This window comes from Papio anubis, chromosome 10 (genome assembly GCF_008728515.1).
Source record: "Papio anubis isolate 15944 chromosome 10, Panubis1.0, whole genome shotgun sequence".
NCBI classification, from domain to species: domain Eukaryota; kingdom Metazoa; phylum Chordata; class Mammalia; order Primates; family Cercopithecidae; genus Papio; species Papio anubis.
Window position 1 is genome coordinate 90,055,791 of NC_044985.1, and position 22,726 is coordinate 90,078,516.

General features: G+C 41.3%; 2 protein-coding genes and 2 non-coding genes across 8 annotated transcripts in view; 3 read left to right on the forward strand and 1 right to left on the reverse strand.

Annotated features, from left to right (window-relative positions):
- NDUFS1 (NADH:ubiquinone oxidoreductase core subunit S1) overlaps window positions 1-16,761 on the reverse strand; it is a 35,101-nt gene extending 18,340 nt beyond the window's left edge. The window contains exons 1-12 of one of the 5 annotated variants that reach the window (XM_003907845.3): window positions 16,599-16,761; window positions 13,039-13,103; window positions 11,874-11,965; window positions 9,378-9,485; window positions 8,276-8,352; window positions 7,011-7,092; window positions 6,789-6,919; window positions 6,160-6,345; window positions 3,835-3,969; window positions 2,964-3,078; window positions 1,633-1,778; window positions 876-1,004 (exon numbers count right to left, since the gene is read on the reverse strand). In XM_003907845.3, the coding sequence (XP_003907894.1) occupies window positions 876-1,004; window positions 1,633-1,778; window positions 2,964-3,078; window positions 3,835-3,969; window positions 6,160-6,345; window positions 6,789-6,919; window positions 7,011-7,092; window positions 8,276-8,352; window positions 9,378-9,485; window positions 11,874-11,965; window positions 13,039-13,099 (1,262 nt within the window). In that variant the 5' untranslated portion in view covers window positions 13,100-13,103; window positions 16,599-16,761. Of the gene's footprint in view, window positions 1-875; window positions 1,005-1,632; window positions 1,779-2,963; window positions 3,079-3,834; window positions 3,970-6,159; window positions 6,346-6,788; window positions 6,920-7,010; window positions 7,093-8,275; window positions 8,353-9,377; window positions 9,486-10,148; window positions 10,276-11,873; window positions 11,966-13,038; window positions 13,104-15,219; window positions 15,292-16,598 lie in introns of those variants that run through there. The other 4 variants (XM_009182864.4, XM_021923903.1, XM_003907848.4 and 1 more) reach the window with 4 other exon arrangements.
- On the forward strand, window positions 16,743-20,196 carry EEF1B2 (eukaryotic translation elongation factor 1 beta 2). Its single transcript, XM_009182863.3, has 6 exons — window positions 16,743-17,318; window positions 17,847-17,969; window positions 18,606-18,732; window positions 19,298-19,364; window positions 19,751-19,876; window positions 19,997-20,196. The coding sequence occupies exons 1-6, from the start codon at window positions 17,239-17,241 to the stop codon at window positions 20,149-20,151; spliced, it is 678 nt and encodes a 225-aa protein (XP_009181127.1). The 5' UTR covers window positions 16,743-17,238; the 3' UTR covers window positions 20,152-20,196.
- On the forward strand, window positions 19,139-19,217 carry LOC116269296. The gene has a single exon (XR_004176775.1). It is a non-coding gene; the product is annotated as a small nucleolar RNA SNORD51 (small nucleolar RNA).
- LOC116269298 lies at window positions 19,491-19,620 on the forward strand. The gene has a single exon (XR_004176777.1). It is a non-coding gene; the product is annotated as a small nucleolar RNA SNORA41 (small nucleolar RNA).
- Window positions 20,197-22,726: the final 2,530 nt, after the last annotated feature.

Sequence of the window (22,726 nt, forward strand, 5' to 3'; positions counted from 1 at the left end):
GTGAGCCACTGCACCCAGCCTAAATTTCTTCATTATTTAAGAGAATGCTCCTTGTTCTCAAGAAATCCACACTGAGAATTTAGGTATAAAAGGGCACTATGTCCACGAGAAACTTCCAAATGACTCAGAAAATTAGATTCACACATATCTATATATATACATATGTAGTGTATGTATACACACATACACACACTATATATATACACACACAGACACTGAGAATCATAATACAAACATGGCAAGACGTTAACATTAGTTAATCTACGTGAACAATATACAAAATGTATACAAAGACCATCTCAAGCGTCTTGAATTATTTCAAAATAAAAAGCTAACAAAATAAATTTAAAAACTGGTAAGGAGAGGAGAAAATGGACCTATTAGACATCGCAGAAACTGGGCGTAGCACTTCACGCCTGTAATCCCAGTACTTTGGGAGGCCAAGGTGGGAGGATGGCCTGAACCCAGGAGTTCGAGACTAGCCTGGCAACATGGCAAGGCACCATCTCTAAAAAATTTTAAAAATTTAAAAAAAAAAAAAAAAAGACTGGGCACAGTGGCTCACACCTGTAATCCCAGCACTTTGGGAGGTCAAGGTGAGCGGATCACGAGGTCAGGAGAACAAGACCATCCTGGCTAACATGGTGAAACCCTGTCTCGAGGTGGAGCTTGCAGAGCTGAGATCGCGCCACTGCACTTCCAACCTGGGTGACAGTGAGACTCCATCCCCCTCCAAAAAAAAAAAAAAAAATTGTCTTCCAGTTATCTTTTGGAGTCTCACTACCACTAACCTATTAGGAAGATGTCATTTTTCACATATAAAACAAAAAAATTACGTAAATATTTTTAAACCTTGAATAAATACTATTACCAACCTCTTTCGAATTCTAGCATTAAACAGTGGTGCCTCAAAACGTGGATTTGTACCAACCAGAAGTACAACATCTGCCTCTTCCACACCAGCAATTGTAGTATTAAGAAGATAATTGGAACGCAAATCTGTGCTAGAAATACAATATATAAAATGCAAATTTACTTTAAAATTAATACATACAGAGAATCCATGAAATAGTCTATCATCAAACCCATTGCATTTCCAAACAAAAGATTTTATGAAGTATTTCTAAATTAAATAAACATTTCAGATACTTTTTTTTTTTTTTTTTTTTTTTAGACAGAGTCTTACTCTGTCGCCTACTCTGGAATGCAGTGGTGTGATCTTGGCTCACTGCAACCTCCACCTCCCAGATTCAAGCGATTCTCCTGCCTCAGCCTCCCGAGTAGCTGGGATTACAGGCGCACACCACCACGCCCGGCTAATTTTTTTCGTACTTTTAGTAGAGACGGGGTTTCGCCATGTTGGCCAGGCTGGTCTCGAACTCCTGCACTCAGGCGATCTGCCTGCCTCAGCCTCCCAGAGTGCTGGGATTACATGCATGAGCCACCATGCCCGGCCTGAGATACTTAGTGATAAATGGATTCCTCTATTTCCTACAACTTCTGGTTTGATCTTGGTCTATATGTGAAAATAAACTGGGGGATATGTTGGAGAATCCAGATTGTCACATGTTATACATAACTTCTAACTAAAAGAAGAAAGAAAAGCCTAGATCCTAGCTTCGTATTTCTCACCCAGCTCCTGCAGTGGGGAAGACCTCTTCAGTGCATAAGGTGTCAGAGTCCACTCTATTAAGTAAATCTTTGAGAGCTACTAGGGCTTCAGCATCCACCAAGCCACCTGCAATTGCTGCCACATCTTTGCCTTGAAAACTCTGCAACTAGAAACAGATGAAAAGGGCATCATCAAGAAACCTATATGCAGCAAAGACCACAGTGAAATGTTCAGAAAATAAAATGGTAATTGTTTTCAAGTATAGAAAAAATTAACAGACTTCTGATTAAAAAGGTTTACAACACGGCCAGGCACGGTGGCTCATGCCTGTAATCCCAGCACTTTGGGAGGCTGAAATGGGGGGATCACCTGCAGTTAGGAGTTCGAGACCAGCCTGGCCCACATGGTAAAACCCCGTCTCTACCAATAATACAAAAATTAGCTAGGCGTGGTGGCATATGCCTGTATTCCCAGCTACTCTGGAGGCTGAGGCAGGAGAACTGCTTGAACCACGGAGGCAGAGGCTGCAGTGACCAAGATCGAGATCACGCCACTGCACTTCAGCCTGGGCGACAACAGTGAAACTCCACCTCAAAAAAACAAAAAAAGTTGTACAACAATTATTAATTAATCTAAAGTGAAAAGCTGCAGAGGTGTCATGTGGGACCACAGCTAATAACATCAACTTGGAACGAAGCTGTTTTACATTTAGGAACAAAGGCACCTCAAAATGAGGTCTGAAGTGGAACTATAGTTACCTTAAATGCAACCTCCTCTGAAGTATCTGCCTTTCCCTCTAGTGCTTTATGTTGTCTTTCTCTAACAAGAAAACTATTCCCTCCACTCGTACTCTGGCAAGCTTATATTAATTCTCAGATTCTTTAAGAATCACCTTCTGTAGGAAGGCATCTTTTTTTTTTTTTTTTTTTTTTTGAGATGGAGTCTCGCTGTGTCACTCAGACTGGAGTGCAGTGGTGCGGTCTCGGCTCACTGCAACCTCCAAGGAAGTCATCTTGATTTGCCTGTCCTAGTTAGGCATTCCTCCTACATGCTCTCACTCATACTACTCCCTATAGAATTACTCATAGCTGCATATAATAATTGCTGAATTGTGCAACTTTCTCCAGTACAAGATTGTAGGATGCAGGAATGACATGTCCGTGGTCTTTATATCCCTTAATCTAGCATAATATCTAGCATATGTCCTCAACAGATGTCTGTAAAATGGAAGATTAAATCATAATCTTGGCAAAAGGAAAAAAGGGAAGAAACATACATCCCCCATCTTCATGGCAAAGATGTTTCTTGATAATCACAAACACTATTTAACACTATTTATTTCAATTTTTACCATTCCAGCTACACGAGAGAGTGCATCCTCCCAAGAAGTATAGGTTAAAAGCCCTTTTTCATTTCTGATCATCGGCTCGGTAAGTCTTTGACGTTTTAGCCCATCATAGGCAAATCTAGAAAACAGAAATTACATCATTGTGGAATCTTGCTAAAGAAGTAACTATAATTTTCAAGTTAAATCAACGAGAAATGTTATTCAAATATAGTACTGGTTAAAGTGTCAAATATCTAAACACCTAGATGGAAGTAATTATTTTAGATATTTTTAGAGATGAACTAATAGATTTTAAGAACTTCACCTAAAACTAAAATACCATCTGAAAGTTTGATTTCTTCCCTTAAATACATACAAAAAAAGTTTGGTTTCTTATACTTTTAGCTAACTGAACAATCTTAAAATTACAACACAAAAAAATCTGACAGCTAAAAAAGGCAAATCATTTTTGTTTACAAAACATGAGTATCTCTAAATATTTTGTCAAAATTACATTGTGCAAACTCTTATATTTAGCTTCTTTCTCAAGCAATCATCCCGCCTTGGCCTCCCAAAGTGCTGGGATTACAGGTGTGAGTCACCACGCCCAGCCTAGCCTCTTTTCTCTAAGGAATAAACTGAAATAAGTTGAGAATGTATCGATCTACTTCAATTTCTCCATGTGGGATGGAAAAATATCTTTCTCAGAGTAAACACAATATCCAGGGATTGACCTAGGACTATTAAAGTCAGTATTATGTTATATAAGCAGCTCAGATTCCAGTAGTCTATATTCAGTAACTAATTTGCAAATATAAAAGATAATTCTTTAAAATTATCATAAAATTTCCTTTAAATAAACTGCAAAAGTTAAGGAAAACAATATAGCATATACCTGGTTTTATCAGAGATCCACTCTTCATTGATGTCCTCATGCATACGTGGCAAAATCCTCATCACTTCTCCAGTTCTTGTGCTAACCACAATATTACTTCCAACTGCATCCATTACATCAATGGATTCTGTCTTTCTGAGAAACATATATGGTGTTTACTAAGGTGCTTTTGAGAATAAAGAAAGTTTCTGTTACCCAGTTTACCAAAAACAAATTTTTACAACTAATTCCCTTCCTGAATTACTTTAAAAAATGAAGCTCAGAGGAATTGAATTAAATAAAAGAACCCCCCCACACTTTTTTTTTGCCATGGGGTCTCACTCCGTTGCCCAGGCTAGAGTGGCATGATCACTGCAGCCTAGAACTCCTGGGCTCAAACTATCCTCTCACCACATTTTAAAAATTTTTTGTAGAGGCAGTGTCTCATTATGTTGACCAGGCTGGTCTTGAACTCCTGGTCTCAAACAATCCTCCACCTTGGCCTCCTAAAATGCTGGAATTATAGGCGTGAGCCACTGCTCCTGGCACACCCATATTTGAACACGTAAATTCCTGGCACAGTAAGGAAGGCTTTAAAACTATTATCTGACACAGAAGCTAGTTTGAAGGGGCTCCAACTAGCCAAATCTGGGACGATTCAAAAAGAGGGGCAGGATTTCTGTCTATGGGAGGTTAAGGAGCTCAAAAAACCTTCCCACTGAAAAGCAAAAGTAAAGCTGGACAAAAATGGCAAAACCCACCATTTCAGCAGTTTAGAAATGTAAATGCATACAAGAATGTGTTAAGCTTTTATGCACTGAAAAACTGGTGGCTGGGCTCGGTGCTGCTCCTATGCTCCTCTCTACCCCCTCAAAATGGAATTTCTTCGAGGCTGGGGCAGGCTGTGAAGACGAGAACTTCTTTGGTACAGATGGAGACAACTCACTTAATTTGGAGCAACAGGCAAACCTGTCTGTGGAGGTGAAACTTTGGAGGTCATTGTAGCTGAGGATAGCCAAGATTTTACTAGCCTAAGTTTGTAGTAGTAATTGCGGCCAGCATTCCTAGCAGCGGCTGCCACATGTGCAGGTGAAACCAGAGACGGCTCAATCTATTCACAAACTCCTGGATAACACTGAGACCCACAGGGCCCAGTGCAAAGTAATAGCTGGGCAGACTTGAAAACAGCCTGAACTTTGAATATGCTCCTCCATCCACATACAGATTCACTGGCAAAGAACTAACTCGTATTAGGTCGAGGTGTCTGAAGTATAATTATACCTGATTACTAAACTATGCAGACACAGGGGAACTCCTAAGAAGCCTCACTTTTTTTTTTTTTTTTTTTTTTTTTTTGAGATGGAGTCTCGCTCTGTGACCCAGGCTGGAGTGCAGTGGCCGGATCTCAGCTCACTGCAAGCTCCGCTTCCCGGGTTCACGCCGTTCTCCTGCCTCAGCCTCCCAAGTAGCTGGGACTACAGGCGCCCGCTACCTCGCCAGGCTAGTTTTTTGTATTTTTTAATAGAGACGGGGTTTCACCATGTTAGCCAGGATGGTCTCGATCTCCTGACCTCGTGATCCACCCGTTTCGGCCTCCCAAAGTGCTGGGATTACAGGCTTGAGCCACCGCGCCCGGCCCCCAGAAGCCTCACTTAAAAATAAAACCAAGAATATTAAAATACGTTCAAAGAACCAAAGAAAATAATGTTTAAAAACTGGAAGGGATGTATGACAACCACGAATTAGCAAGTAGAGATTCTCAGTAAGGACACAGAAATTATATGGAAACAAAAACCCAAATCCCAAAGTTGAAAAACATAAAGTTTAAAATGGAAAGATAATTTGTTATGCTTTAAGAACCTTAAAAATATTCACACCTCTTGCATCTATCTACTCCATTTCTCGGTTTAATCAGGAGAATGAGAGATATACACAGAAATTTATAAACAGCAATGTTTTTTACAGATTTGTAATCATAAAGAAATATACAAGCTAAATGTCTATTAGCAGAAACTGGTTAAAGAACATGACATTCCTCATAGTTGAAAACTTAATAAACAACAACATGGGAGACTATAAATTTAAAATATCAACACTATTAAACTCCTTGGAAGAACACATAAAAAAAATAATTTTGTGGTTGAGTACTTTAGAATTAATTTCCAAGAAAACTACAGTTAATTTGCACAGGTTCGATCCATTCTAACTACTTACCTTCTATTTAAAGGGTTTTACTTAAACAAAAAGTCAACAGACCAAAACAACCGAAACTCAGGAAGAAAATGAACCTTTTGAATAGCAATGAATTAAGGACAAAAAACAAATTGTCATAAAATACAAAAATACCTTGTTTCCCAAGGCCGGGCAGTAAAGGCATAGGGCTTAGAGGTTAGGGCACCTACAGGGCAGATATCAATGATATTCCCAGACAGTTCAGACATGAACATCTTTTCAATGTATGTGCCAACTTGCATATCATTTCCTCTGCCTGTTGTTCCCAAATCATCTACTCCTGCAATCTCACTTGCAAACCTACAAGATAAAAAATGTGCCATCAATGGTTAAGTCCAGTCAAATTATTTCCTTTCTTATTCATGATCACAAAGAGATGACTTCCAAAACACTAAAAAGAAATGAGTATATTTTCAAAGGTGAGCACAGTCCTAGAATAAAAAATAATGAAATGTTTACATTTAATTGAGGTGTAACTCACATGCAGAAACTTGTACAAATCATATGTGTACAACTCAGCAAGTTATGAGTGAAAGCAAATGCTTATATATTTTAATTTTTAAATCCACCTGAAGTTGGTACTAAATGAAAGTGAACTTATTTTATTGGTATATCAAATACAGCATCCCTCTTCTCCCACCCAACAAAAGTAGCCATTCTTTCCAATGTTATTATTCATCAAATTATGACTATTAAGTATACAATTATATTCTATAATAGAAGAAAAAAGGAAAAAAAGTTACCTGATGCAGCGAGTACACTGTATACATCTTGTCATGATGGTCTTTACCAATGGCCCAATGTTCTTGTCTTCCACAGCACGTTTCCCCTCTAAAAATCGACTCCTATCATTTCCAAACATCATGGACTGGTCCTTAAGTAGATTATTAGAGAGTCAATCGAATGCTGCTAGTAAAACTAAAATCTGAGACAACCAAAAAGATTGACAGAATTCTACTACATACCTGCAGATCACATTCACCTCCCTGGTCACAAATAGGACAGTCCAGTGGGTGATTTGCTAATAAGAACTCCATCACACCTTCCCTGTATGAAAGTTGTAACATATAAAATGACTCTCAAATATACACACACTGACATAAACTGCTGTCACTCAAAATGACCTACAGACTTTACTTTTTTTTGAGATGGTGTCTCCCTCTGTTGCTCAGGCTGGAGTGCAATAGCACGATCTTGGCTCACTGCAGCCTCCAGTCTCTGCCTCTCGGGTTTAAGTGATTCTCTTGCCTCAGTCTCCCAAGTATCTAGGATTACAGGTGCCCACCAACCCACCTGGCTAATTTTTGAATTTTCTATAGAGGCAGGGTTTCATCATGTTGGTCAGGCTAGTCTCGAACTTCTGACCTCAAGTGATCCTCCTGCTCTGGCATCCCAAAGTGCTAGAATTGCAGGCGTGAGCCACTTTGCCAGGCCCACCTATAGGCCATTTAAACAACCTACCTAGATGTATTTTTTTTTTATACAATTAATAGTAATTTTACATTTAGTATCAGAAATGCCAACTATCTATCATTCTGGTAATATTTTTTTAAGAGACGGGGTCTTGCTATGTTGCCCAGGCTGGCCTTGAGCTTCTGGGCTCAAGTGATCCTCCTGAGTATCATTCTGGTAGTATTAAACACACAATCTGGCAAATGCTTAGAGGAGCCTAGAATAAAGTATAACTAGAGAACACAGAAAATTATGATTTTTGGTCAGGTTTGGTAGCTCACGTCTGTAATCCCAGCACTATGGGAGGGAGGTTGAGGCAGGATGATCACTTAAGGCCAGGAGTTCGAGACCAGCCTGGACAATATAGTGAGACCTCGTTGCAAAAAATAAAGAAAATTGTAACTTTTAACAACACCGAATGATCAAAAGTTGCTGAATGGTCCTCAGAAAATATTCACATTAATTCAAAACAAAACCAAACACAAGCAGTCCCGGTACAATATAGCAATAGCTTAGTAAGTCCAGATTAACCCTTCATCATAAGTTGAGCAAGTTACTAAACGAGGATTTTTAATGCTGATCCTAAGGCTCAATACCATAAACTCCTGACTGGACCTCCTCTACTATGTAGTACTCACTTCTACTGCTCCTAGAAGCTGAGCACACCAACTTCTTCAGAGTTTGATATTAAATTCTTAATCTATGGGAAGGTCCAAATACCAAAATGTGTAACTTTCTGCTTTATGAAAGGGTACTACGTTGAGTAACAATAAAGTACCTGGCTTTCTTGGATTTTTCTGAGTTTGTTAGGATATTCCAGCCCTTCATTACTGGCATGGCACAAGCAGCTACAACCTGGGATTTCAATGAAAAAAAAAAAGTGTGTATTTGTATTTATTTGTAATTATAAGCAACTCAATATATAAAAATGTTAAATTATATAAAAACATTAAATTATATATTTGATAACAGGCAAAGAACAAGGTATTTTTTAAAACTGAATTTTTATTCATAATACTATGACCTGGTACTTTGCATTTATCCCAGAAATAAAACATCCTGGTTTTTAAGTTTATTCTAATAGTCAATGCAATTTTTTATTCTGCTCTGAAACAGAACACCAAAAAACTGCTTTGACTAGCAGACACTATTGAATAAAAAAATTGCATACACCGGCCGGGTGTGGTGGCTCAAGCCTGTAATCTCAGCACTTTGGGAGGCCGAGACGGGCGGATCACGAGGTCAGGAGATCAAGACCACCCTGGCTAACATGGTGAAACCCCGTTTCTACTAAAAATACAAAAAAAACTAGCCGGGCGAGGTGGCGGGCGCCTGTAGTCCCAGCTACTCAGGAGGCTGAGGCAGGAGAATGGCGTAAACCCGGGAGGCGGAGCTTGCAGTGAGCTGAGATCCGGCCACTGCACTCCAGCCTGGGTGACAGAGCAAGATTCCGTCTCAAGAAAAAAAAAAAATTGCATACACCAAAATGAAATTAAACTACTGAAAGTGAACTTCTTCCCTGCAACCCTTTTCTCTACTAAAAATAGCAGGGCATCAGCACTTTTAATGCGCTACTTGGCAACTAACTCTACATCCTGGTTTTATATTATACAGCCATCCGGAAATAATGACAGCTATAAATCACCTTTAATTTCTAGATATGTTACAATTATATGGCACATGTGTTTATAAAGCACTTCCATCTATGTGTTCCCAGTTTTGAAATGAAGAGAGTCAATTGTACAAAATAATTAAATTTATAGATAGAAGTAAAGAGGGCTAGGTTCTCCACTACAATATTAATTCTAAATAAAGTTTGCTGCAAGATTGAAAGTTTTCTATCTTCTACAGCATGGTGTAGAATTTTAGGTATCAAGTACCTTGGGGGCTTTCTCAATTTCAACAAGGCACATCCTGCAGTTTCCAGCAACAGACAACCTTTCATGATAACAGAATCGAGGGATCTGCATGCCAACCTTCTCACAAGCCTAGAAGTAAAAAAAAAAAAACAAAAAAGCATGAGAATAACCTGACATCACTGCTGTTATTGCTGAAACACACACATATGGCATCTTATTACTACTATCTATAATAATCTTAATTCATTCTTATTTCAGTCCCTTTCTTTGCCTTTCATTCTAACCTGTCTCCTCTGAAGCTGCCTCAGAGGATCTCAGGATCCTTGGCATGACTTCACCTTATGTGGAAGAAACTGGATAAAGTATCCTTCCACTGTGCTGAAGACCTGACTTCCCATATCCGTTCTGAACCACTGTCCACAATGTCCCCTCAAACTCTGTCCCAGTGGTTTCATACCTGGACTTCTTCTTTGCCTAGCTCCCATCCTTTGGATTAGAGATTTCACTACACACTATCTAGCTGGCTATCTGTCTTTGGCTCCTATATCTCATCCAGGACTCACCTCCCACTGGGCTGAAGGTTATAACTATGTTCAAATTTCCTCTAGAGTTAATTCCTCCATCCTCAGCCTTCGTTCTAAAGCAATATCATCAATTTCCAATGTTTAAACTGGTTAGCAAAAATGTGTTGAGTGTTTCCTTTGTGCAGGATGCAGGTACAGTAGTGAACAAGACAGACAGTGTCCCAGCCTTCATCCTAGCTGACATTTCTTATGATGATTATGTCCAAACCTTCATCTGCAGCCGTGTTAGTTCTGCACTTCTCCAAGCTTCAGATTTACAGGACTTTGCATGTGTATGTTCCACAGACAGCTTAAATTCCAATGATTTCTCTCCGCTCTATACACTCCAAAATAACCTAACAAATGCAGAAAACCACAAAAATTCCTCTGGTCTCTTTGAATTCTAAAGAACTATCTGTCTCTGTGTCTCTACTGAAACTTTGTGGGGTTTTTTTTTCCTCACCGTTAAAGTAATATTGGGAAGTTCTGTACAATGGGGGAAAAAATTCCTCGGGTCTTCATCATTCCTGAAGGCCTGTCTACATGTCATTCTCCCTTGAATCTACTCTCTTGCTTTCATTCTCATAGCCACTATCTATTTTAGGGCTTTTCATAGTATCCTGTCCCAATAATACAAAATGCTTTTTCCTTGTCTCTTATTCCAGGCTTGCTATTCTCCAAACGATCATCCTCTACAGTCACTGTCACCCTGCTTAAATAGGCAACAGAACTCCTGATGGATCAAAATATAAACTCTTCTGCACAGCAGATACTGTATTTCATGACTGGACCTTCCCTTCCTCAATAACTTGACTTCCTGTGATCTCATCTTCTACTTAGACCTTATGTTTCATCAATATTAAACTATCTGAAGTTTTCAAAACATGACAAGTTATCTGCCTTAACTTTTACCATAGGAAATGCAAGCATGTCCTTCTTGTACACATATGAACACACCTATTCATCCTTTAATACTCCTCAGGGATGACCTGAGGCACCCAACATCTCTTTCTACTACCTCCTATCCCTGCCACAACTTTTTGCTGTACCTTGAACATACATTTATTATACATCATATTTTGTGCTTTCATGTCTGTGACTGGCAGACAGTCTAGAAATGACTGCTAAAATGAAAAAAGAACATTTAGATCTGTGACAACTTACAAATGGAGTGAAGCATCACTTCTCTATGACCAATTTATTATTTCTGGAGGAATATGAAGAAATATTTAGAGCATGAATTTAAGCACATGCTACCCTCCGTTTACCTGCTTTGTAGGATATATTCCTATGAATATTACTAATCACTGAAGGGTTATATGAAAATGAAAAGCATCAAGCAGGCCCAAAACAAATGAAGGATATATTTTCACAAACTTACCTATAGTAACCAATTTAAGTTACTTCAAATTTCTTTTTTTTGAGAGAGTCTTGCTCTGTTGCCCAGGCTGGAGTGCAGTGGCACACTCTCAGCTCACTGTAACCTCCGCCTCCTGGGTTCAAGCGATTCTCCCGCCTCAGCCTCCCGAGTAGCTGGGATTACAGGCGCGTGCCATGATGCGCAACTAATTTTTTGTATTTTTAGTAGAGACGGGATTTCACCATGCTGGCCAGGCTGGTCTAGAACTCCTGAATGATCCGCCTGCCTCAGTCTCCCAAAGTGCTAGGATTATAGCCATGAGCCACCGCGCTCAGCCTTCAAATTTCTTAATGGGTATTCATTTGGAATGTAGAAGTGAAACAAAAGAACTACCATAATTCACTAAAAATGTCACAGACAAATGATAGTTCACTTTGAAGTGCCAAGATATAAAATGAAATAATTTTAATATAACTTTGCTATGTATAGTTATTTTAAGGAATTATTTACTAATAATCAGTATAAAGGAAATAAATTAGTATTTTTTTAAAAATCAGAACACACACACACAAAATAGTTAGAATGTATGCCTACTTGGAGGACGGTCGTTCCCGGTTCCACCATGACAGACTGACCATCAACAAATACTTCAATCAAGTTGCTTGCTGCTGTGGCAGTTGTTCGAACTGACCATCAAAAATATTGAAGTGAAAAACAAATTAACAGTTTACTATAGCAGATGATAACGGATGAATTAACTCTAACTACAAACCTAAATTTTTCATTCCTTGTTATTCCTCTGTATTGCTCTGGATGCAAACTAATGGTTGTCTACTTTTGATAGTAGTTTAAACTGCTTCTTTTTTTTGAGAGGGAGTCTCGCTCTGTCACCCAGGCTGGAGGGCAGTGGCACAATCTTGGCTTACTGCAACCTCCACCTCCCTGGTTCAACTGATTCTCCTGCCTCAGCCTCCGAAGTAGCTGGGATTACAGGCACTCACCACAATGCCTGCTAATTTTTATATTTTTAGTAGAGACAGGGTTTCACCATATTGGCCAGGCTGGTCTCAAACTCCTGACGTCAAGTAATCCTCCCGCCTTGGCCTCCCAAAGTGCTGGGATTACAGGCATGAGCCACCGCACCCAACTTTAAACTGAAACTGTTAATGCCACTGAAAATATGTTCATGGGAAGATCACTTTTCAAAAACAATGTGATTTTTCCATTTTGGCACTGATGTGTGTAGTTCCTAATACTTTCTATTCCATGATAATTCCCATAAGCTGTTCAAAGTAAAATTATATTTTGAAAATTATTCAACTTAGATAATTTGTTTCTTTTTTTTTTTTTTTTTTTGAGATGGAGTCTCGATCTGCCTCCCAGGCTGGAGTGCAGTGGCGCGATCTTGGCTCTATGCAACCTCCACCTCCCGGGTTTAAGCAATTCTTGAGCCTCAGCCTCCCGAGTAGCTGGGATTACAGGTGTGCGCCACCATGCCCAGCTGATTTTTATATTTTTACTAGAGATGGGGTTTCACCACGTTGGCCAGGCTGATTTTGAATTCCTGGCTTCAAGCAATCCACCTGCCTCAGCCTCCCAAAATGCTGGGATTACAGGCATGAGCCACCACACCCAGCCTGTTGCTATTTTTATTTTTAAAAAGTATGGGTTTAGGTCTTTGATAAATTATTCCACAGACTTATAAATTTACAAAAATAAGGTCTAATATCCACAAATACAAATTTAAAAAACTACTCACCACATCCTTTAGGAGATTTAGAAAGGCCTACTAAGGCCTTTCTTACAGGTATCCTCAACATATTGCTAAAAATAAAACAAAGAATTATATTATTGTAGGGGAAAAAACAATCACCAACTGTCTGGTAATGTTTTATGGCTTTAAATTATTTCACATACATTATGTCATTGAATACTCATAGGTTCTGATATTTTCCCTCCAAGTCTGTAGATGAGAATTCTCTGTCTCAGAGACACTGACTTGTACAATGCCAAAGAACTAACCAGCAGCAGCTATTGTATACATTTGGACTTTCTAATTCTATGCAGAGAGCAGTTTTGCCATTTAAAAAAATTACATAGAAAGGATCAAACTTAAAGCACTACCACACAGTAAAATAAACTGCAAGACTAACAGCGAGCTTATCATTAATGGTTATGTAAAATAAAGTCATCTTTTCTGCTTTCATTTCCTACCAATACCCATTCTATCATTTCATGTTCTAAGCATAGCTGTCTACTAAATGCTCATGAGATATTCTGAGATAGCTCACCAGCCCAAAAGCCTTTGAGGTGTCTTGATTGCTATTTTCTAGTACACTTACCTTACAGATTTCCAATTATGTGTTTATAAGCCCATTCTGCCCTCACTGCATTAATTCCTTGAATTTTTCTATCTTCGTACCTATCCACCAGGCTGGCACAGAGTAAGCTCTTAAACAGTGGCTCTCACCTGAGGACATTTGCTCCCCAGGGAATATTTAGCAATGTCTGAACACACTGTAGTCACAAACGAGGGGAAGTTACTGACATCTAGTGGGTAGAGGACAGGGTGCCGGCTATTCTACAATGTACAGGACAGTCCCCACAATAAAGATAATTATCCAAAGTGTCAACAGTGCTGAAGTTGAGACACTGCTCTAAAAGGCTTGCTGAATTATTGAAATAAATGGGGGTGGATTATATAAACACCAAGACTTAAAGACACACAAAACAGAAAAGTTACCAAAATTTATTTTTTGTTTGTTTGTTTGTTGTTAAGATGGAGTCTCACCCTGTTGCCCAGACTGGAGTGCACTGGTGCGATCTTGGCTCACTGCAACCTCCACCGCCCAGGTTAAAGCAATTCTCCTGCCTCAGCCTCCAGAGTAGCTGAGACTACAGGCATGCACGACCACGCCAGGCTAATTTTTGTATTTTTATTATTTATTTATTTTATTTACTTATTTATTGAGATGGAGTTCTGCTCTGTTGCCCAGGCTGGAGTGCAGTGGTGCGATCTCAGCTCACTGCAACCTCTGCTTCCCAGGTTCAAGCGATTCTCCTGCCTTGGCCTCCTGAGTAGCTGGGACAGGTGTGTGCCACCATGCCAGGCTAATTTTCTGTATTTTTAGTAAAGACGGGGTTTCACCGTGTTAACCATGATGGTCTCCATCTCCTGACCTCATGATCCGCCCGGTTCAGGCTCCCAAAGTGCTGGGATTACAGGCATGAGCCAACATGCCCAGCCTATTTATCCATTTTTGAGATGGAGTCTTGCTGTCACGCAGCCTCACTCTGTTACCCAGGAGTGCAGTGGCGTGATCTCGGCTCACTGCAACCTCCGCCTCCCAGGTTCAAGCAGATTCTCCTGTCTCAGCCTCCTGAGTAGCTGGCTGGGATTACATGTGCCTGCCACCACGCCCGGCTAATTTTTGTATTTTCAGTAGAGACGGGGTTTCGCCATGTTGGTCAGACTGGTCTCGAACTCCTGACCTCAGGTCATCCACCCGCGTCGACCTCCCAAAGTGTTGGGATTACAGGCGTGAGCCACCGCGCCCGCCTGACAATCAGTTTTAAAGTGCTCTTTCTTTGAGCTCTTTTTCTTTAGTAGCAGTACACACTGTGTATATATTTTTATTGTTCTACTTACTGAACTGTAGGTTAGTAACCAATTTTAGTACCTACCAGACTCTAAGCTCCTTGAGGACATTTAGACATTTCCCTTTTTTGAAGACCTAGCACAGTATCCTTATGAAAATAACCACCAAATAGTCTTATCACCAAGTTCTAGAACTAGAGTAGCAACTGTCCTACTAAAAACTACTGATGGCATAAATGTAAACCTAAACTTACTCCATTAGAGCACTGACAGATTTGAAATCAACAATTTTAAAACTTTAATACTTTCTTATCTCCAATACGATATAAAAATAGTACTCACTTTGGATAGGAAATCAACTAGAACTAGGCTGTTGACATCCAGCATCAAGGCATAGTCCAACGTAAGAAATACAGATTTGCAACACTTCGATATGTGCTTTGAACACTGATATACCAAGTAGCAATAGAAATAATTATATCTTTAGATGGAAAAATGTTAATGACTAAAATGTCATTTCTAAAAGTAGACTGGATACTTTTCCGTATAGGGACTATACTATTCCACGTTCTCCAACATGGATTCATCCATCTACTTCCTGCCTTCCAAGGTACCACCCTATCCCAATCCACCATCACTCCTTGCCTGGAGTATTTCAATATCTTCTTAACAGGTCACCAGGCTTCCACACTATTCCGACACAGCCCCTCCCCTCTTGCCACTGGCAGTGACCTCGGACTGAAATGTTCTTCCCTGGCCCCTCCTTATCCTTCAAATCTTGGCTTCGAAGCCTTTTCTCAGTTTCATTGACCAGCCTAACATTTCCTGACGATTCCCCAGAATATCACCCATTTTATTCTTCTTTACGGACTCATTTCTGGCTCGTAGTAAACGTTCAGTAACTGTTAAGTGAACTGAATCTCTAATTTCTGGTCGTTAATTTGTAGGGACCACTTTTCCGGATTTAAAAAGTGCAGGTGCTCTGGCAGCGTTAAGTCGGTGAAAACAAGAATATTCCGCAAAACAAAAATAACCTGTTTATTCATCAAAAAGTTATTGTTACACTTCTATACTGTCAATTCGTGTGTGAAGTTGTGTCTGATCCAAGACCTCACAGTACAAGCATAGATCCCAATAACTTGTAAACAATATTTTGTTATTCGCAATGCAACCCTGAGCTAACTTTTCAAAAAGTCATTTTTCTCAACTTCCCGTTAGTGAAAGGAATTAAAAAATTCTGTCCAACGTGGTCAATGGACAAAACAAATAAGGACAACAGAAGCGTGAGCCACTGCTAACACAACAGCGACCAAACAATCATGTACTGTACCAGGCGTGTAAAAATCTGGGGGGAAAGGCTCAGTATTAAGGCTTAAGTCATCGGACACTGGTCCTCTCCCGGGGAATAAAACGGCCTCCTCTGAGAGGAGAATGTCCTGAATTTTCCCTGCAGAGGGAAGGTCACCTACAAGCCCGCATTCGGGCCAGCGCTCCCGAGGGCCCCCTGATCCTCATCTTCCTTTCTGCTCCATCAGACCAGAGACCGTGGCTAAAAGCCCCCACTTGCCGGCTCTCAGGGGCTTCCGAGGCGGTGGGGCGGGAGGCGGCTCCCAGTCAAGGACAAGAGAAGACTAAGTCGCGTGGGCCAAAGGAAACAGTCCCGTCAATAAATAAGCCTCTGACCCATGCACCTCACCCTTCCCATCCATACAAGACCTCACCTTCTCCCCGGAGCCGCGGAGGCTGTTCTGCTAAACTGTCTGGACCACAACTACCCCCTTGGAGGCCGGGTCGCTTACTCAATATGGCGGCCTCAGCTAACTCTGTCAGCCGGGCCTGGAGAACGGAAAGCCCGGAGGGACTAGAATCCTTGCATTCGATAAGTTTGTCGGCAATTTCCGTCAGCCGACCAGAGGGCGGAGCTGAGGTCGGCCCAGCCCGGAGGCGGGAAGGACAACTTGGACCCGCAGTTCCGCCGGAAGTGGCCGGCAGCCTCGTGGCCGAGCGTCTTCGGTCATCTCCGGCGCTTCTAGGGGCGGTTCCCGTCATCTTCGGGAGCCGTGGAGGTACGAACTTAAGACATGCCCGTTTTATTAATTTATTTCCAAACGCAACGAAAGGTCCAGGGACAATTTGTGAGCCGTTTAATTCAGGGCCCCCAATTCGTACGTGGAGAAGTGGGAATGCTAACGTACTTTGACCTTTAACCTTCGGTCCGGCGTGGTGGAGGGAAACGCCTCCGTCTCTATATAAGGAATTTTCCGGCTTCTGCGGGCCCTTTTTCCTCTCTTAAGCGCGGGGCGCCCACAACTTGTGCGCTCTCTTTCTGCTGCTTCCCAGCTCTCGGGTACAGCCGACACCATGGGTTTCGGAGACCTGAAAAGCCCCGCCGGACTCCAGGTGCTCAACGATTACCTGGCGGACAAGAGCTACATCGAGGGGTGAGCGGCCCGGCAGTGTCGGGGTGGTGGGGAGGTTTCTGGGACCGGGGCCGGGGCCACGTGGCGCAGCGTGTCGGCTGCCGCTGGAGGGAGGGAGACCGGGCCCCAGGGCCCTTTCGAGGATGACGGGAAAGCGCCCCGTGGCCATCTCCCAAGGCCCTCGTGTGGTGCGAGCCCGGCCTCTGGGGAGCGGCTCACGAGCAAAGGAAGGTTAAAATGTGCTTTATTTACACTTAATTCAGCCAGGTGTTTCCGCATCGCTGCCCAGTTAATACATGTTAGGTTGTAGATAGAGCAACGTTAGAGATTGCAGTATTTGAGGTCTACTAAGTGGCAGACATTTCTCAGGATAGCGCGGTGACCCAAACATATGGTTTGATTTTAAGGAGATAATAAGAAAAGAAAAGCATTAAAGCAACCCTACCGGAGTTAGTGCCCACTAATTAATGTGATGCATAGGCACTGATTATTTATTCGCTGGCGTTTGTTTTTCAAAGGTGTGTGTGAATGTCTCTGTGTCATTGGCAGGTATGTGCCATCACAAGCAGATGTGGCAGTATTTGAAGCCGTGTCCGGGCCACCGCCTGCTGACTTGTGTCATGCCCTACGTTGGTATAATCACATCAAGTCCTACGAAAAGGAAAAGGCCAGGTAAAATCATCTTTGTATCTAGCTGAAGAATAAGGCTACTCTCGAAGCTTTATCAGGATGTTCACATGACAAAACTAGACCCAGGCTACTTTAGTTTTGTTGGGGTATTGTAAGCTAAATTTTTCTGTAACCTGAGAAGGCCAAGAGACTGAAGCCCTCCATTTTTTCACAGAACAGGTAGAACATGGACAGCAGCAATTCAACTTTTCCCCACACTGCCCTGCCAATGTGCCTCGACCTTGACCTGGGGGGCCCACCTCTGGGGTGAGAGGGTGGCTCATTCATTCAGTCCTTGGCCATTCTTCTGAAACTGCCAACAAGGGTGGAAGTTTGGGGAAGTGGACTCCAGTTCACTAAGAATGGAACTGAGCATACTTAATGAAATCTCAAACAGAAATGTTCATACTGAAAGAGTAAATCATAGTGAGTATTGAAAATAATGTCTCACATGGTACTAATGCTTGTCGGGTGAGGAGTTGAACATATGATAGTGTTTACCTGGGAGCATGTGAAAGGGTAAATTATTATTGCAAAAGGGATCTAGTGATAAGTAGTGATTAAAACAAGTTATTTTGTATTGTCTGGAAAAGTATGTTATACTAGCTCAATAGTGGTTGAATTTAAATGTTTTTCAAGCCTGCCAGGAGTGAAGAAAGCTTTGGGCAAGTATGGTCCTGCTGATGTGGAAGACACTACAGGAAGTGGAGCTACAGATAGTAAAGATGATGATGATATTGATCTCTTTGGATCTGATGATGAGGAGGTATGGCATCTTCTATAAAGAATATATCGGCCAGACACGGTGGCTCATGCCTGTAATCCCAGCATGTTGGGAGGCTGAGGCAGGTGGATCACGAGGTCAGGAGTTCAAGACCAGCCTGACCAAGATGGTGAAACCCTGTCTGTTCTAAAAATTTAAAAAAATGTGGCGGGTGTCTGTAATCCCAGCTACTCAGGAGGCTAAGGCAGAGAATTGCTTGAACCTGGGAGGCGGAGGTTGCAGTAAGCTGAGATCATGCCACTGCACTCCAGCCTGGGCGACAGAGCAAGACTCCGTTTCAAAAAAAAAAAAAAAGAATACATCGATCAGCAATTTTATCAATGTGGTTAAACCAAATTACCTGGATTTGAATCCTGGCTTTAACTTATATGCCTTTTTCAAATTCTGACTGGTTGCATGATGAATAAAATCAAATCACCATCTTTCGGCTGAGTTCGTGATGGATTTGCTTTTTTCTGATTAAGCCAGTCTTTTTTGTGATGACCCCACTAGCTTTAAGCAGAGGACAACCGGCTTTCTGAAGTGGATTAATTTTTTTTCTTTACAGGAAAGTGAAGAAGCAAAGAGGCTAAGAGAAGAACGTCTTGCACAATATGAATCAAAGAAAGCCAAAAGTAGGTCATTTGTTTTTAACTTCATTTCATGATAATGTAAGTAATCTTTTTCAAAGCTTGACCTTTAAGTAATTTCCTCCACATTCCTTGAACAGGTCAATATTTTAAAACCTCCTGTAGAAGTTCTTCCACAGCTACTGGTCTGCAGCTGTTCTTATGGTAGCAGTTGTGGCATTCCTCTGTGGGAAAGAAACTGTTAACACAAACACCTCTTTCTTAGCAAAACAGAAAGTGGGCATATGTGTGACAGACACAAGATGTATCTGTAGTTTTGTTTGGCTAAGGAGATAGTCAGTCTCCAAACAAATTGAGGTGATTTGTTTGTGTCTTGGAGTAGGGTAAAAAAATACAGTTCATTATTTGAATAATGCTGTTTATTTTTTTAGAACCTGCACTTGTTGCCAAGTCTTCCATCTTACTAGATGTGAAACCTTGGGATGATGAGACAGATATGGCAAAATTAGAGGAGTGCGTCAGAAGCATTCAAGCAGACGGCTTAGTCTGGGGCTCATGTGAGTTTAGGCTTTGCCTTTTTTTTTTTTTTTTGAAACTGACATCTGGAATTTGTATACAGCTTCAACCTTCCTCTACAAGACTTTTCTAACTAAGATTTTTCTTAATGCTCTTTTTAGCTAAACTAGTTCCAGTGGGATACGGAATTAAGAAACTTCAAATACAGTGTGTGGTTGAAGATGATAAAGTTGGAACAGATATGCTGGAGGAGCAGATCACTGCTTTTGAGGACTATGTGCAGTCCATGGATGTGGCTGCTTTCAACAAGATCTAAAATCCATCCTGGATCATGGCATTTAAATAAAAGCTTGAAAGATTACCTTTGGCTCTTGAGTATGTTACATAGGAGGGTGGTGTATATATTCCTTTCATTTTGAGGGAAGGAATTAAATGAATATGTGATTCCTAAATAATAAAAATTTGGTTCGGCTTTGTTGTTAGAAAATTGTAGTGCAGGCCAGGTGTGGTGGTTCATGCCTGTAATCCCAGCAATTTGGGAGGCTGAAGTGGGTGGATCGATACCAGGAGGCTAATACCAGCCTGGGCAATGGGGAGAGATCCTGCCCCTACAAAAAAATACAAAAATTAGCTGGGCTTGGTGGTGCACCCCTGTATTCCCAGCTATTTGGCAGATTGAGGTGGGAGGATTGCTTGAGCCCAGGAGGTTGGAACTGCAGTGAGCCAAGGTTGTGTGACTGCACTGCAGCCTGGGTGGAGCAAGGTCCAAAGACCAAAAGAACCAAAAGCCTCTTTTGACAGCAAGGTCCTGTCAAAATAAAAAAAACTAGTGCAGCTTTACCCATTTGTGATGTCCTTAGCAATGCCTGATGATGTGATTTGTTGTAACCTGTCATCTTTGCATTGGGAACTGGAAGATGTGAGATGTGTGATGCTACTAGAAAACACCTAACCCAGAGGAGGGAGGGCTTCCCAGAATTTGGCATGAATTGTAACTACTTAACAGGTTACAAATTTAAAATGATGACTCATGTTGTAAATAAACCATCTTTTAAGTGTTGGGAATGTGATTTGGAGTATAGCACTGTGTCCTGGGAGGAGGATTATAAGGGTAACTGGTTCCCAGGCTTCCCAGGAAAACTTGACTTTGCTGTGAAGATTCATAGGTGCTGGGTTGTGGAGGTGGAATATTTTACTTGGATTTGGAAATCTGATTGGTCCTCATGCAGCAGGTAAATACTGGGATGAGGGTAGTATGTTGGGTAAAGTGATAGTCAAGTATTGGAAACAGCTTCATCTTGACAGGGAATTTGAGGTCTGGCTAACATTTGATAGTTTTTTTTTGTTTGTTTTTTGTTTTTTTAATAGTAGTTTTACAAAAGCAGTGCTTGAGAATTGCTGATCTCAAATGATCAAAAAATTTTAGGTCAATTTTTTTTTTTTTGGGGGGGGGACCGAAGTCTCGCTCTGTCGCCCGGGCTGGACTGCAGTGGCACAATCTTGGCTCACTGCAACCTCCGCCTCCCAGGTTCAAGCAATTCTCCTGACTCAGCCCGCTGAGTAGCTGGAATTACAGGCATATGCCACCACGCCCGGCTAATTTTTATATTTTTATTAGAGATGGGGTTTCACCATTTTGGTCAGACTGGTCTCGAACTTCTGACCTCAGGTGATCCACCCACTTCGCCCTCCCAAAGTGCTGGGATTACAGGCATAAACCACCATGCCTGGCCCCTAGGTCAATTTTTTAATAGAACTAGACGGTGCTATTTCCTCTCGGTCTGATTTTATGTTTTGACTGCCATGACTGTGGGAAACTATATTGTAAGGAAGATTTATTTAACAGATATATACATTGAATAATATCTCTAAGCAATATCTCCAACCAGCAGCCTAAAATCATGGGAGACATTTTCAGGTTGTCATTATCATGAGAGCCAGCAGAGGGCAACACTACATTTTAGGGAAAACCAGAGAGCCTGGAAATTCTGAAAACGCCTTAAAAAAAAAAACCAAAAAAAACCGCAAACCGTGAATAAACTGAAGTGAATGGTAATACGAATTTGCAATTATTGACATGGTGAAGGGGGTGAGTTCCAAATAGCTTGGCCAAAATGTTAAGTATCAGCAGATAATAATTTGTTTAAAGGTAGTCAAAAAATTTAGAATGGTCATTTCAAACCACAGATGTCTTCAGAATCCTACAGTGATGAATGATGAAGCATACCATTTTGAAATCTTGATTCCATACCCTTGAATAAAAAATATTTTGATGATTATCTTTTAACTTCATATTTAAAAAATAGATGGCTGGAAGCGGTGGCTCACACTCGTATTCCCGGCACTTTGGGAGGCCGAGGCGGGTGGATCACGAGGTCAGGAGATCTAGGCCATCCTGGCTAACACAGTGGAACCCTGTCTCTACTAAAAATACAAAAAATTTGCCAGGTGTGGTGGCATGCGCCTGTAGTCCCAGCTATTTGGGAGGCTGAGGCAGGAGAATCGCTTGAACCCGGGATGCAGAGGTTGCAGTGAGCTGAGATCACGCCACTGCACTCCAGCCTGGGTGACAGAAGCGAGACTCCATCTCAAAAGAAAAAAAAATAGGTAATATACCAACAGTTCAAAATTCAAGAGCGAATACAGTGAAGTCTCTCCTGTCCCCTAGGCCTCCAGTTCCACTCCATCAAAGCAGTATTATCAGGTTCTTAGGTCTTTCCAGAGCTACCATAAGCTTATGCATAGACTAACTGTAACATACCACATAGACTTCTACACCTTTCATTTTCCTTAGGAAAATGAACACCTTGGGGCCGGGCGCGGTGGCTCACGTCTGTAATCCCAACACTTCCGGAGGCCAAGGTGGGCAGATCATGAGGTCAAGAGATCTA

What these genes read in the sequence shown, in the direction of transcription:
- EEF1B2 (XM_009182863.3), top strand. Translation starts at nt 17,239, where the DNA reads ATGGGTTTCGGAGACCTGAAAAGCCCCGCCGGACTCCAGGTGCTCAAC. An exon ending in GACAAGAGCTACATCGAGGG is followed by an intron (nt 17,319 to 17,846) that starts GTGAGCGGCCCG and finishes TGTCATTGGCAG; the next exon opens with GTATGTGCCATCACAAGCAG. An exon ending in TGAATCAAAGAAAGCCAAAA is followed by an intron (nt 19,365 to 19,750) that starts GTAGGTCATTTG and finishes TTATTTTTTTAG; the next exon opens with AACCTGCACTTGTTGCCAAG.